Source organism: Parus major, chromosome 1, assembly GCF_001522545.3.
Source record: "Parus major isolate Abel chromosome 1, Parus_major1.1, whole genome shotgun sequence".
NCBI lineage: Eukaryota > Metazoa > Chordata > Aves > Passeriformes > Paridae > Parus > Parus major.
The window spans coordinates 29658331-29670650 of NC_031768.1; the positions used below are offsets into that span (position 1 = coordinate 29658331).

Consider the following 12320-nt stretch of genomic DNA (forward strand, 5'->3'; position numbering starts at 1 on the left):
TGGAGACCCACGGGTTTAGTTTTTAAAAAGGTGCCACCAGGTCTTGAAAAATCATGGCTGACTCTGCAAAGAGCTCTTTCCTAGGATGCTGATGATGCGGTTTTGCTTAGGCAGCCATGTGCATTATTATAGCTTAGGGTGGATTTAAAGTTCTGAACAACCACAGGACTGTCCAGGCCAGCACCTTATCTGTGATTGTGGCGCCCTTGGGAGAAGGGGAAGAGTGTGAGGAGAGACAGTGCTATGTGATGCATCCCCAGCCTCTGTGACCTGTAGCTTAGGGACTTCCTGTCTTTGTTTCTAATAGCCCTTGAGGGATTTCTCTTTTCATGGATCTGTCCAACTGGTGAACCTAAAGAAGGGGGAAGCAGCACAAAGGTTTTTTAATAGTGGTTTTCCACATAAGTACATCTCATGAGTCTGCCCATGTCAGTGATGTCACTAACATGATTTTCTTTCTTTTTAAGCTCCGAGTTGTCATCCCAGATGTTTCAATTCTTCCTGAAGATTTAGAGGAATTGTATGACTTGTTCAAGGTTGGTCTCCCTGAAAAGCAGGGGATGCACCTCATTGAGGGTTCTTTGGGCGTAACTTGGCAGTGCAGCACTGACCTCCCATCCTCTGCCTGGGCTGTGCTCCCTGGGTGGGATCTTGCCATTTTGTCCTTTCTGTGGCTGTGCAGTTGTTGAAGAGGAATAGTAATGTACTGATGCTTCTGACAACTGCTCCAGACTTTCTTCCTAATTTTCCGCTTGGAAATGGTCCCTGAGAAGTTAGGTTCTGTTAACTTTCACATGCAAAATAAATCAAATATTATGTAGCTCTGCTCACTTGGGGCTTGGTAGTGCTTTTAAGTCCTGCTCTGTAAATTCTCTTTAAAGGCAGACTCTCTTTTCCATGGGGGAAGAAAACTCAAAACCCTACAACCTTGTGTCCTTGCCATTTGTCCAAATTTTCTAATAGGTGGGGGTTTTTTGTTTGTTTTAACTAAAAGCAGTTTCAGTTCCTTTCTGTTAAGCTGATGTTTGATAAAACTTAAGTTTGGAGACAGGGACATCTAATCTTATACAACTATACTTGATGTAGAAGTCCAAGCTGTAATTATTTCCCTTAACAGACCATTTCTTCTGTGTATTGTTCATAGCCACAAATACTGAGAATATGACTGTGGTATGTTGTTAATGTTACACAGCTTTGTCGCCAAGAGCAGCTGTATCCTGCATCCGTTAGTGGTTGTAAGATGATGCTGCTGGGGCTTGTTCTTCAGTGCATCCCTCCTGCTCCTCACTGCTGGTTTTGATCTTTGACTAGCTCACACTCCCCTACTTTCATTTTCTGGTAGTGGTTCCTTTTTTGTTATTTCCCTGGCTCTCCCAGGGACAGCTTGCTTTGTTGGGACTCTTTGTTTTGCCTGTCCCTAACAGAAGACTAATGGTACAGTATCCAAATGGAGAGGTCTGAGAGGGAATAAATGAGCAGGTCAAATCTATGTTTATTCCATATTTTTTGTGACCCTCTGTACCTTTGGCTTCTAAGGGACATCCTGGGTCAGATGTGGTTAAATAGAGTTTCAGTAGCCCACAGTGAATTTTCTTTCAAGAATCTGCCCAGTCTCCCTTCATGTTTATTAATTATCCATTGGAAATTGTGAGAGTGGCTGTCTGCTCTGATGAAAGATTTGCTTTTTCACACAGGGATGGTCTTGGTATCACTATGACACCTTGCACAGAGCGAATTTTGAGCACGTTACAGCGTAGTTTGACGTGAATGCCTTTTTCTGCTGGTTGTGCTCTCTGCTGCTGCCCCCTGCAACAACTGCTCTCGTGTCTCCGATTTCTCCTAGAGAGAACATTTAATCAGGTGCTACTGGGAAAGCAGGAGCGCGGTGTCGGAGCGCCACGACCCCAGCAGGCCGTACGCCGAGCAGTACCGCATCGACGCCCAGCAGTTCGCCAGCCTCTACCGCCTGCTCTCGCCCTGGACCTGCGGGGAGCACACCGAGCTCCTCGCCCACAGGACCTTCCGCCTCCTGGATGAGAACATGGACCGGCTCATCGAGTTCAAGGGGCTCGCCACCTGCTTGGGTATCGGCTCACCGCAGGCTGGGCTGGGGAGCAGAGCAGGGGGAGGAACGTGAGGGAGACAGGGGTGTTAAAATGCCACATAACTGCCAGAGAGGATGGTTTCTAGGGCATGTCATTACCATTATCAGTGACTCATTTTTTTGTTTCAATCACCTGAAGTCAATTTGATTTAAAAGACAGCCTAAAGGACATGATTGAATGTTGTATAATATTTGATTTCTCAGACAATAGTAATTTTGTTGACAATCTTGTATGAGTTAAGAATTAAACTTGGGTCTGCACAGAATGCTAGGAAATCCTCTCTACCCAGTTGTTGCTCTGAGTATAGTTCTGAAATCTCAGTGTACCTTTTTAAAACTGGTTCTTGAAGACTTAACCCTGCACAGCTGACTGCTGCCTGCCTTGCATGTTGACAGTAAGCAGAACAAAAAAAATCTGGCCAGCAGTGACTGAGTGCAGTGCTAAGGTTGGTCTTGAGGCCACCAGCTGTCCTAATAGTTGAGACTGCCTGTCCAAAATCTGGCTGAAGAGAAAGTGGCAGATCTCAACTGTTGTCTGACCCCAAGTGGAAAAAACTGAAATTAAAAGCTTCAGTAAAAATCAATGATTTCATATTCTTTCCACTTCCAATTTTTAGAATTCTTTATGTGAATACTAAGGCACCCTGTATTCTCTTTTTATTTGATTCTTAGAGGGATACAATTTTAATTATTTTTATTTAATTTTTAAGTTCTCCACAGTATTGAGTTAATTTGAAAGTTCAGAATCTAATTTTTACTGGTCATTGAAAATGTGAATTACATTACATATAAAATAGTCACCTCCTTCAGGCTTACTCTGTAGAACAGCAGTAAGGGCTGAAGGAGAGAAATACTAAGACTATGATGTCTCCAACATTATCTGTCTCTCCTCTCTCACGTTTCTGCAAATCTGTGGCAGCAAGCAGCCTTTACTACATTCCCTGTCATTCTCCCTGATATTTTCAAATGATGCTGAAGCTCCATAGGGTTAAGTGCTCCCAGTCTATTTCACAAGAACAAAGACCAAAACAGATGGCTGTCACCTGCTGTTCCTCATTGACAGGCACAACCTGAAGTTATACACTGGCCATATGTTTATTGTCCATATAAACAGTTTTCCTTTGGGCACAGAGAGATGCCAGGTTTATTTTAAACTGTGGAAGTAAATGCTCTGGTTCACTTCCTTCTTGTTCTTTATTTTCCTTGCAGATGTTATGTATAATGGAGAAATGAATGAAAAGATAAAGTTACTATATAAGCTGCATATCCCACCAGGTAAGAAATCTGAAAGGAAATGAATACCTCAGTTTCCCCCAAAAATCTCTTGCTTCTGGGGAAAAGCTGCTTAATGAAGAACTCCATCTTGCTTTCTTCCAACTGGGAGCAATTTGTAGTTACACTCACTGTATTTTACAAATTACTCCATTAATTACAAATGGAGCCTTTTTGGATGAAATGTATAGATTACAGTGTCAAAGCTCACACATCTGTTGCATTCAGAGATCTTTTGCAGCTAATTATATGGCTGCATACTTACTTCCAGAAAAAATACAAGCTGAAATAATGTTTTTGAATGGCTTGTACTACATATAGAGATCTCCTTGTATATATCTTAATCCAGTTTTGATTAGGTGACAAAATTCTGTGGTAGCTCCTCTGTGCAGTTTTTAATTAAATGTGCAGATCTTGGCAAGCTTCCAATTGCAGTACCAGTCTAACAGGAACATCGTTTTACAGTGTGATTTAATGAAGTACCTAAAGTGTTTACAAAACATCTTTGCATGATTACTTCACTTTCTTCAAGTATGTAAATTTTAGAAAAAGAAATAATCATCATGCCAAATTCAAAGGATTAAATTTGTCACATTTCTTGGATAGCTCTCACAGAAAATGAACGAGACAGCCAGTCACCATTGAAGAATCCTTTGCTATCAACGTCAAGGCCACTGGTCATTGGAAAATCAAACGGTAGGTCCAGAATGGTTCTCTAATGTGAGTGCATGGGATAACCAACTTTCCACCTGTGATCCCTACCATGTTATCTCTGCTCTCTGGGGTTTATTTTGAAATGTAAATTTACTCCAGTGACTTGAAAATTAATTCTCCTTTTTATGTCTGCTCCAATAAAGGTGATGCAGTAGATTACCAAAAACAATTGAAGCAGATGCTGAAGGATCTAGCCAAAGAAAAGGATACTAAAACTGAAAAGGAATTGCCAAAAATGAGCCAGGTGTGTACCTTTTAAAGAAGTGCTTTTCAAGTGCACTCAAAATGAAATTATTGAATTCAACAGTTTGGTGTTCACTCATGAAGTGTAACTTCAGCCTGAACTTGGATTCAGTCCTTCAGGCATTGAGGATTGGGCTCCTCTCTGGTCCAGGGAGCAGGTGCTTAAAAACTTTAACTTCCACAAACTACCTTCCTAGCAGTTCCCTCTGCTCAGATTGGCTGGTGAACAGAACTTCAGATTAACCCTCACCTGCAGCAGGACACACAAGCAAACAGGCTTATGCAGGCTGCAAGGCCTCCTCCTCCTAAGCCAAAAAATTCCCCAAGAATGCACATTTTTGTTCTGTATTCCCATACCTCCTCTGCACCAAACCAGTAACTTTTTAGTCCACCACACCTGGAACTTGTCTTGTCTTAGCCAAATGCTGACTAGAACTGCAGGGAAACAGCTGAAGGCTGTCACAATATTACCATCTGTTTTCTAATGCCAGTAGCTTTCTATGTTGTTGGCATGAGGAAAGCAACTGGAGGGTAAAGGGCCCCATATTAATAAAACAAATGTACAGACATGCAAAGAAAGAGAGCCTGCTCCCAGAATCCCTTCTGTGCTTGTGTTACTAAATGAAGTTTTAAATGGGTGGGATGTACCTAGCCTGGCAGCTCTGCAGGGGCTCACAATCTCAAAAAGGCATCATTTCACTGAGGGCTCACAACTTTCATAGCAGGATATACGGAGACATACATCCTGCCTAGCCTGATTAATCAGCCATGATGGGTGAGCAAGGCAGACAGAAAGGATCTGTGCAGGGAAGATCTCTGAATTGTTTTAGAAGAGCTGGGAAAGGGGAAAGAAACAGCAGAAGGGAAGTTTGCCTGCAGGCCTGTGGATGGCTACTTTGGTTGTAACCCATTCTCTGCAGCAGCCACTAGTAAGGGATTATACCTTGCCTTCTATCTCACTTGCCCTCAGATCATACGGCAGGTCCCAGTTTCCTTCATCAGGGCATCAAAACTTCACTGCCCTCTTCCCTTTCTGATTTCAGCACAGGGTTTCCTAGCAGCACCACTGTGGGTTGAAATCCCTTCACTAACATTTTTTAGAAGCAGTCAGGAGTTAAAAAAGAACATATAAATGTACACAGCATTCCACTTGGCTTTGCACTACCATGCCACACCTGCCTCCTGCAATGATCCTTAGCATGACTGTTCATGACTGTGATGCTGGTTTTTCGTCCTTTACAGAAGGAGTTCATTCAGTTCTGCAAAACACTGTATAGCATGTTTCATGAAGATCCAGAGGAGAATGATTTGTATCAAGCCATTGCCACTGTGACCACGCTGTTACTTCAGATTGGAGAAGTAGGACAAAGGAGCATCAGCCTGGGGAGTGGATCAGATGAGTTCACCGAGGACTTACAGCCCGAGGCCTCTGCTTCAGACCAGGATGCTGTTTTTACTGACACTGTGAAGACCCCTCACAAAGACTCTCAACCTTCACCTGTGACTGAGGGGGACTGGACTGTCTCTTTTGAACATATTTTAGCCTCTCTCTTGACTGAACAATCATTAGTTAACTTCTTTGAAAAACCCTTAGAACTGAAACCAAAGCTTGAGAATGCAAAGCTAAATCAGTACAGTCTCAGAACAAATGGAATGAGCTGCCAGTCACGGAATGAACACGCAAAACCAAGCACGCAGTAGCAGCAAACATGTCAAGAATGAAATGCACTGAAATTATGCCAAAGGACATAGTGTAAAAGGCTTTCAGTTAGCACTGGACTTCTGGTATCCAATTTGTTGGTCTGTGGTTTTCAGTTTAAGAGCTTTAAAAGCTAAAAGGGTGTGTAGGTTTGTTTTGTACCACTGACTTATGATGTTCTTGTTTTGAATGTAAAAGGAAACATCTGTCTACAGTGTGAAGACACTGAAGCCCTCTTCCACGCTGGGAGAGCAGAGGCTGGCTCCAGTTGTCTTTTTTTTTTTAGGCAGGGGAAAACACTTCTGATCTGCTGTCCAGAGTTTGTTTTGGTTGCCTTTTTTTGCACTAATACCGAAAACTGTTTCAATGCTGGTAATTGAAACTATTTTAATATATTTGATTGTATTCCAATTTTTATGTCTTGCTGAAATGTTAAGTGTACATGGACTGTGCTTCTCATGTTGGTCTGTGAAAACATGCACTTTTCAATAAACTCTTTTTGTACAAGACTGGCACTGACAGTATTTTCTGGTTTAGGGAAGCCAAGTGCCTTTAGTCCCTACTGCTTTAAACAAATACCCTGAAGTAGCATGATCACAGTTATTTCCACTAATCTAAACCCTGTTTCTGTGTTGCACACAGAGCTGCTTTGGGAGAAGCCTACTGAGTCTGCCTAAGAGGCCAGCGGGGCACATCATCCACATGAGATTACATAACGTGAAATATTGATCATCAGTTTTGGTTGTGTTTTTCTTCTTTTATTTTTAAACAAACTTGACCTTAACTTAAAATAACTCTGTAAAGGCTCTTTAATACCCAGAACAAAACAAACCCACCATGACTCTGCCACCCACAAAGAACATCTGAATCTCCTCACTCCATTCACATGTAAGTCTAGTGTATCTTTAAGAAAATTACACCATTATGTTCAAATTCAAAGAAAGCAAGTAGTACCTGTTCAACTCAATGCTTCACAGCTGAGAGCTTGAAGAGACTGGACAATAAAAACAACTTAAGAATGTATTTTAACTTTTTATTGTAATGAAAATCAGTTTAATTTTCATCCACATTGACTGTCTGTAGACCTGCAAAACAAGACATTTTATCACCACCTGTTATATATATATGTGGAACTCTTCCCAAGAAAGTACACCTACAGTTTCAAGGCTAGTCTGCTGATCTACTTCTGGAAGAGCAAACTATATAGACAAGTATTTCTCCAAATATTAAAACAAAAACTTAGTTGAGTTACAGAATTGATTTTTCTCAGATGACAAGCAGAGAGGGCTTAACCTGCCTGAGCTTTTGACATCAGATGGGAAAACATGGGAGAACAAACCCTACAACTACCCTAGTGACCATGGCCCATGTCTGTCAAGTCTCTCAAAATCTACATCATCATTTCACTTCCTTTTAATGTGGATTAGGAGCCCTGTTCTCTACAGCAGAGCTAGGTTAAGCCAGTGGTTTGACTCTTGCAGTATGCTTTTCATCTGAATTTTGCACTGCAGGAGGAGCTGTCCTGCTTTGCTTCTTGTTCAGAAAAACATGGCATGGGAGATGCAGGAACCTTCCTTACCTTTGAATGTTGTGACTGGTACATAGGTAACCAGAGTATACAGCTTGTTGGGTGAATCCTCATCCTCATTGCGCTTTCTGGACAAACGCACACGGATGCGGTAAGGAACGTTCCTAAAATGAAGATGGCAGATTAATTTGCAATGAAATATGTATTGGAACCCGTGAATTCATGGAAAGTTCTTTCTCAGCATCATACCAAGAGCAAAACCTTGTACCTTAAGAGACTGTACTATTTGACTTAGAGAAGGTTTTTGTTTCTTTTGCTTGGTTTTATTAAAGTTAGCAGGTAAGATTTAACTGAGCCTTGAGTAAGGTGAATTCATAATCCAGTAGGAGCATGAAGTCAGAAGTGCATCATCAGTCCACTGCTGAGGAAATACACCATGAAGATTGTCCAGTGAACATGATCAGCAAGCAGCTGCTGCTAACAAGCATTTCTTACTAAAGTATAAAGCAGTGAGGAAAAACCCCAACAATCTACCCTGAAAAGCCCAAGGGCTTTCATCAGAAGTCAACAGCCTGAAGCAAGGTCTTATTGGCACAAAACTGATCATCATTTTTTCCTCACAAAGCACATGGAATCATGACTAAATTGTTTAATGATTTTGTTTGTAATAGGCAAATCACAGCTCAGTGCCCTCACTTAATAATGCCCAAAATATGCTGTTGAGGGGAAACGCAAATTTTTTTTCTCCACACCATTTTTCACATAACCCACCATCTCAAACATGATTTCAGGAAACTCCTGCTCAGAGTACTTTGCTCCACAGAATATGTGAAGGAACCTCCTCCTCCCTGCTGCAACAGCCCTTTCAAGAACATCAGGTGGACATTGATTTAGACACCGGAACTGGCTGTCCTTTACTCCCTTCCTGTCAAAGTCAAAAGCATTTTTCACTATTTTATGTGGATCACTGACTATCATACCAGCCAACATGGTGATTTTAGCCTCTGCTGATCCTTCCAGAGGAAGATACTTTACTTTGCTTACATTATGTATTCTAACTTGTAAAAACAGCAGACTCGCACTGGAAAGACAGATGTGGCGATTCCTTGCTCCACAGACTGCACTTGTACCAGCTAATACCAGTTAATAAGGAAGTCGTGGTTAGCAGCCTCACTACAAAGCTCTGGAGTTATGTATGCTGTCTCCTGGTTCCACTGCTGCTTCACTCCCTATGAACTGGGCAATTTAACAGGACAGAAAACCCCTGCCTGCAAGACCCAGTAACTCAGTCTCATCCTCCAGCTCTGCTTTTGAAGGAAGGGTTGACCACACAACGCCAGGCAAAGCATTCTATGTAAGTCATATTCCAGACTTAGGGATCTAATTCCCAGAAGACATGGTTTAAACCCATTTGCATCTCTCAAAGCATCAATCCAGATCAGTTAACCTTTTATTACAGTTTAAGAAGTCCCACTCCCCACAGGAGTTCTTTTGGACCATCTTTATGCACGTTGAATCAGCTGCCTTTCTAGCAGTCATTTAACAGAAGTTGTAGTTTTTGGTCCCCAAACTACTTACTTATTTGTACTTTCAAGAAAGATTAATGGCCCTATTGAAAATACACCTGTGCAGCACTTGCTCAGCATACCTCAAAACCTAATCCTGTTCAGATACACTATACAAATTCCACTAGCCTGGGATTGTGGTATCACTAAAAGGTCATGTTTATAAAAACTGCTGCAACAGGGATCAAGGTACTACAAGGTACTAATTGGGGTATTACAATACCCCAATCCTTTGTCTCTCCTGCTCTCTGCTTCCAAACCTGCATTCCTTCTTTCCTTTGCTTTATTCTTATTAAAAGGAGAAGGAAATTCTTTCAATCCCAGAGTTTACCATTGTTACAAATATGCCAGGACAGCTGATGAGAACACAGAGGTGACAAACCCACCTTATTCCTTTAGCCCAGACTGCTTTGTTCAATCTGGTATCAATGCGAACGTCAGGAGTACCCATCTCCTTCATCGCAAATTTACGGATTTCCTTGAGAGCGCGTGGTGCTCGCTTCTTGAAGCCCCTGGGACAAACACAAGAGCCATTTCTTTAACTTCAGGACACTGTCAGCACTAGACACTTGTTCCATGTGTTCTCCAAACATACAGCCCCCAAAGCATTGTGCTTAACAGCTGCACCAGCCTGACTAGAACTTCACCCTGGCAGGCAGATGCTAACTTAAATAGAAACCATTTATACTTAGGTAGAGTAATTTCAGTAAAATTTTGCAATCACAAGATCTCCTGCATTTTAAGCCTTCGTTTTCATGTCAACGTATCTGAATATCTCAGTAACACTGAAGTGTCACAGGCACTCTGAATAAAAGCCCTATGAACACAAAGCAGTGCAGCAATAGTAACATAAACATGACAGAACTGTATCAGTATTGAAATAAACAGCAGAAGAACAAAACTGATGTTATCTGAATATCAGCTTTTGCTGAACAGTACTTGATGGTTATTTTCTTTCATGCTATCAGGACTGCACCACCATCAGAACTGTTTTTTTTCCCCAGTATAGCCTGGTCTCATGCCCATTATGGCCAGACCCTGCAGGACTGGGCATCCACAGTAGAAGTAAGAGCTGCACCATGAGTTTTGCCACATCTATTGTACCCACGCTCTGACACGGGGCTGTGCCAGTAGTGCCTGAGGTCCCACAGTGTCCAGAGCTCCCATATTCAGTTAAATTATGTGCACACTGCTGTCAATACTTTGTGCCAGAAATGGGAAGTGGGTACTTGATCACAAGTGAGACAAGCATTAAATAAAAAGCATTTAACACTAGCGTATCATGCCCAAAAAGAAAGGTGGACAGCAGGATCATGAGCATTAACACAGAAAGACATGCCAATCAACAGGTAAGGCCAGGACATCTTACTGCCATTTAAAGAGTACCACTGCCTCCCATTCTCAGCCACGGCTTTGCAGTGCTCCACTGCCTCATTTCTCTCCTATTCCATGTTAACTTTAGCCACTGCACCAATTGTCTGGATTTGGATGGTGTCATCCAGGTGCTTGCAGGCATACACAGAATGCAAGGGCATTGCAGTTTCCTCTGAAGCACTTTTCCACTACACAGTTTAATGAGGTTCAACATCTGGTCAATTAAAACTCTTAAAACTACTCTTGCTTACACACAACAAATATCCTTTAACCCAGATGATATCCCAATCTACACCTCACACAATTTTGTAATAAACAAGAAGCCAATAATTTAATTTCTGAAACTTTCTCAGAGGGCATTTGCTTGGGAAAGAAAGAGTGCACAGAAGTAACTCGATCTAACTTTAAGTCCCAGAACACTCACAATCACAGAAACGGGCTTATTCCTGAAAGCCACAAGCCAAGTCTGGGGCTGCACAGGTACAGAGCTGCTGCCTCGGGACACAACCGAGGCACAAGGGACCACAAACACAATGCTCTAAGGACAGTCCTTCTCTGCTCTTTAAAACCTACTGAATCCATTACCAAATGCCACTTCACAGAAGGCAAATTTCGCTGAAAAAAACTTACACGCCATGGATCCGCTTGTGAATGTTGATGGTGTATTCCCGAGTTACTACTTCGTTGATGGCAGAGCGCCCCTTCTTCTTCTCGCCGCCTTTCTTTGCGGGAGCCATCTCAGCGACGCTGAAAGGCACCACGTACACATCAAACGCAGATCTCGGGCCTTCCCCGTCCCCTTCTCTCCCGCCGTCCCCAGCCCATTACGAACCGCACAATTCCCACACTCAGAAACTTAAACCCAAGCTTCCGTAAGCCCCGGGGTCGCACCGGTCGCAGGTTTCACGCAGCAACTTCCCAGCATCACAGATGCTTTACTTGCATCAACCTGAGAAGGGCAGGAAGCACATCCGAGACTCTTCGACCATCTCGCATTAACATGGGCCTCCTGGCCAGCCCCAAGCCCCGTCCCTCTGCAAGGCGACCCAGGAGCTCAGCTCAGCCCGCCCCGGAATGAACACGACGGGGCCAGACCGGCTCCTCAAAGGGGCATCAGCACGGGCCGTATCCCCGTCCCAAGAGTCCCGCAGGCCTCCCCGGGCCTGGGGAGGGCAGGAGAGGAGCCCCATTCCCGCCGAACGCGGACGCGCCGGGAGATCCCAGCCGGTGCCCCCCTTGCCCGGCCGCCCCCCATGCCGGGCCGGGCCGCGTTCCCGCCGCGCCGCGGTGTCGGCGGGGCCGATGGAGGCGGATTCGGCGGGACCAGCCCCGGCCCACACTCACCCTGCCCGGGCACCGGCCGGAAAGGAGCGCGCGGGGCACGCTGGGAAACACGAGCGCTTCCGGGATGAGGCGGGGAAGCGACTGCGCCGGCGGCAGGAGGGGCTGGCCTGGGGGCGGTGTCCGTGTGTGCCCGGAGCGGGGTGTTCACTGGGGCCGTGTCTGGCTGTGTCTGTACAGGGGTGTTCCCTGGGGCCGTGTCAGTGTGTGCCTGCACCGGGGTGTTCACTGGGGCCGTGTCAGTGTGTGCCTGTACAGGGGTGTTCACTGGGGCCGTGTCAGTGTGTGCCTGCACCGGGGTGTTCACTGGAGCCGTGTCAGTGTGTGCCCGGAGCGGGGTGTTCACTGGGGCGGTGTCAGTGTGTGCCCGGAGCGGGGTGTTCACTGGAGCCGTGTCAGTGTGTGTCTGTACCGGGGTGTTCACTGGGGCCGTGTCAGTGTGTGCCTGTACCGGGGTGTTCACTGGGGCGGTGTCAGTGT

The 12320-nt window shown here is 44.3% G+C and overlaps 2 protein-coding genes across 5 annotated transcripts in view; one reads left to right on the forward strand and one right to left on the reverse strand.

Annotated features, from left to right (window-relative positions):
- The window catches only part of TBC1D8 (TBC1 domain family member 8), a 49145-nt gene extending 42604 nt beyond the window's left edge, over positions 1 to 6541 (forward strand). For all 3 annotated transcript variants that reach the window (XM_015626818.3, XM_015626832.3, XM_015626828.3), the window contains exons 15-20: positions 468 to 536; positions 1844 to 2084; positions 3314 to 3379; positions 3983 to 4072; positions 4234 to 4334; positions 5576 to 6541. In XM_015626818.3, coding sequence (XP_015482304.1) covers positions 468 to 536; positions 1844 to 2084; positions 3314 to 3379; positions 3983 to 4072; positions 4234 to 4334; positions 5576 to 6034 — 1026 coding nt within the window. In that variant the 3' untranslated portion in view covers positions 6035 to 6541. The remainder of the gene's footprint in view (positions 1 to 467; positions 537 to 1843; positions 2085 to 3313; positions 3380 to 3982; positions 4073 to 4233; positions 4335 to 5575) is intronic.
- A 503-nt stretch (positions 6542 to 7044) lies between these two features.
- Positions 7045 to 11953, reverse strand: RPL31 (ribosomal protein L31). Of its 2 annotated transcripts, none has more exons than XM_015626844.3 (5): positions 11844 to 11953; positions 11130 to 11246; positions 9512 to 9637; positions 7612 to 7724; positions 7045 to 7117 (listed from the first exon to the last, which is right to left on the reverse strand). In XM_015626844.3, the coding sequence occupies exons 2-5, from the start codon at positions 11234 to 11236 to the stop codon at positions 7086 to 7088; spliced, it is 378 nt and encodes a 125-aa protein (XP_015482330.1). In that variant the 5' UTR covers positions 11237 to 11246; positions 11844 to 11953; the 3' UTR covers positions 7045 to 7085. The 2 variants fall into 2 exon arrangements, with proteins under 2 accessions (XP_015482330.1, XP_015482339.1); XM_015626853.1 differs by lacking the exon at positions 11844 to 11953 and adding an exon at positions 11391 to 11440.
- Positions 11954 to 12320: the final 367 nt, after the last annotated feature.

What these genes read in the sequence shown, in the direction of transcription:
- RPL31 (XM_015626844.3), bottom strand. Translation starts at nt 11,236, where the DNA reads ATGGCTCCCGCAAAGAAAGGCGGCGAGAAGAAGAAGGGGCGCTCTGCC. An exon ending in CACAAGCGGATCCATGGCGT is followed by an intron (nt 9,638 to 11,129) that starts GTAAGTTTTTTT and finishes TGTTTGTCCCAG; the next exon opens with GGGCTTCAAGAAGCGAGCAC. An exon ending in GTCTGGGCTAAAGGAATAAG is followed by an intron (nt 7,725 to 9,511) that starts GTGGGTTTGTCA and finishes TCTTCATTTTAG; the next exon opens with GAACGTTCCTTACCGCATCC.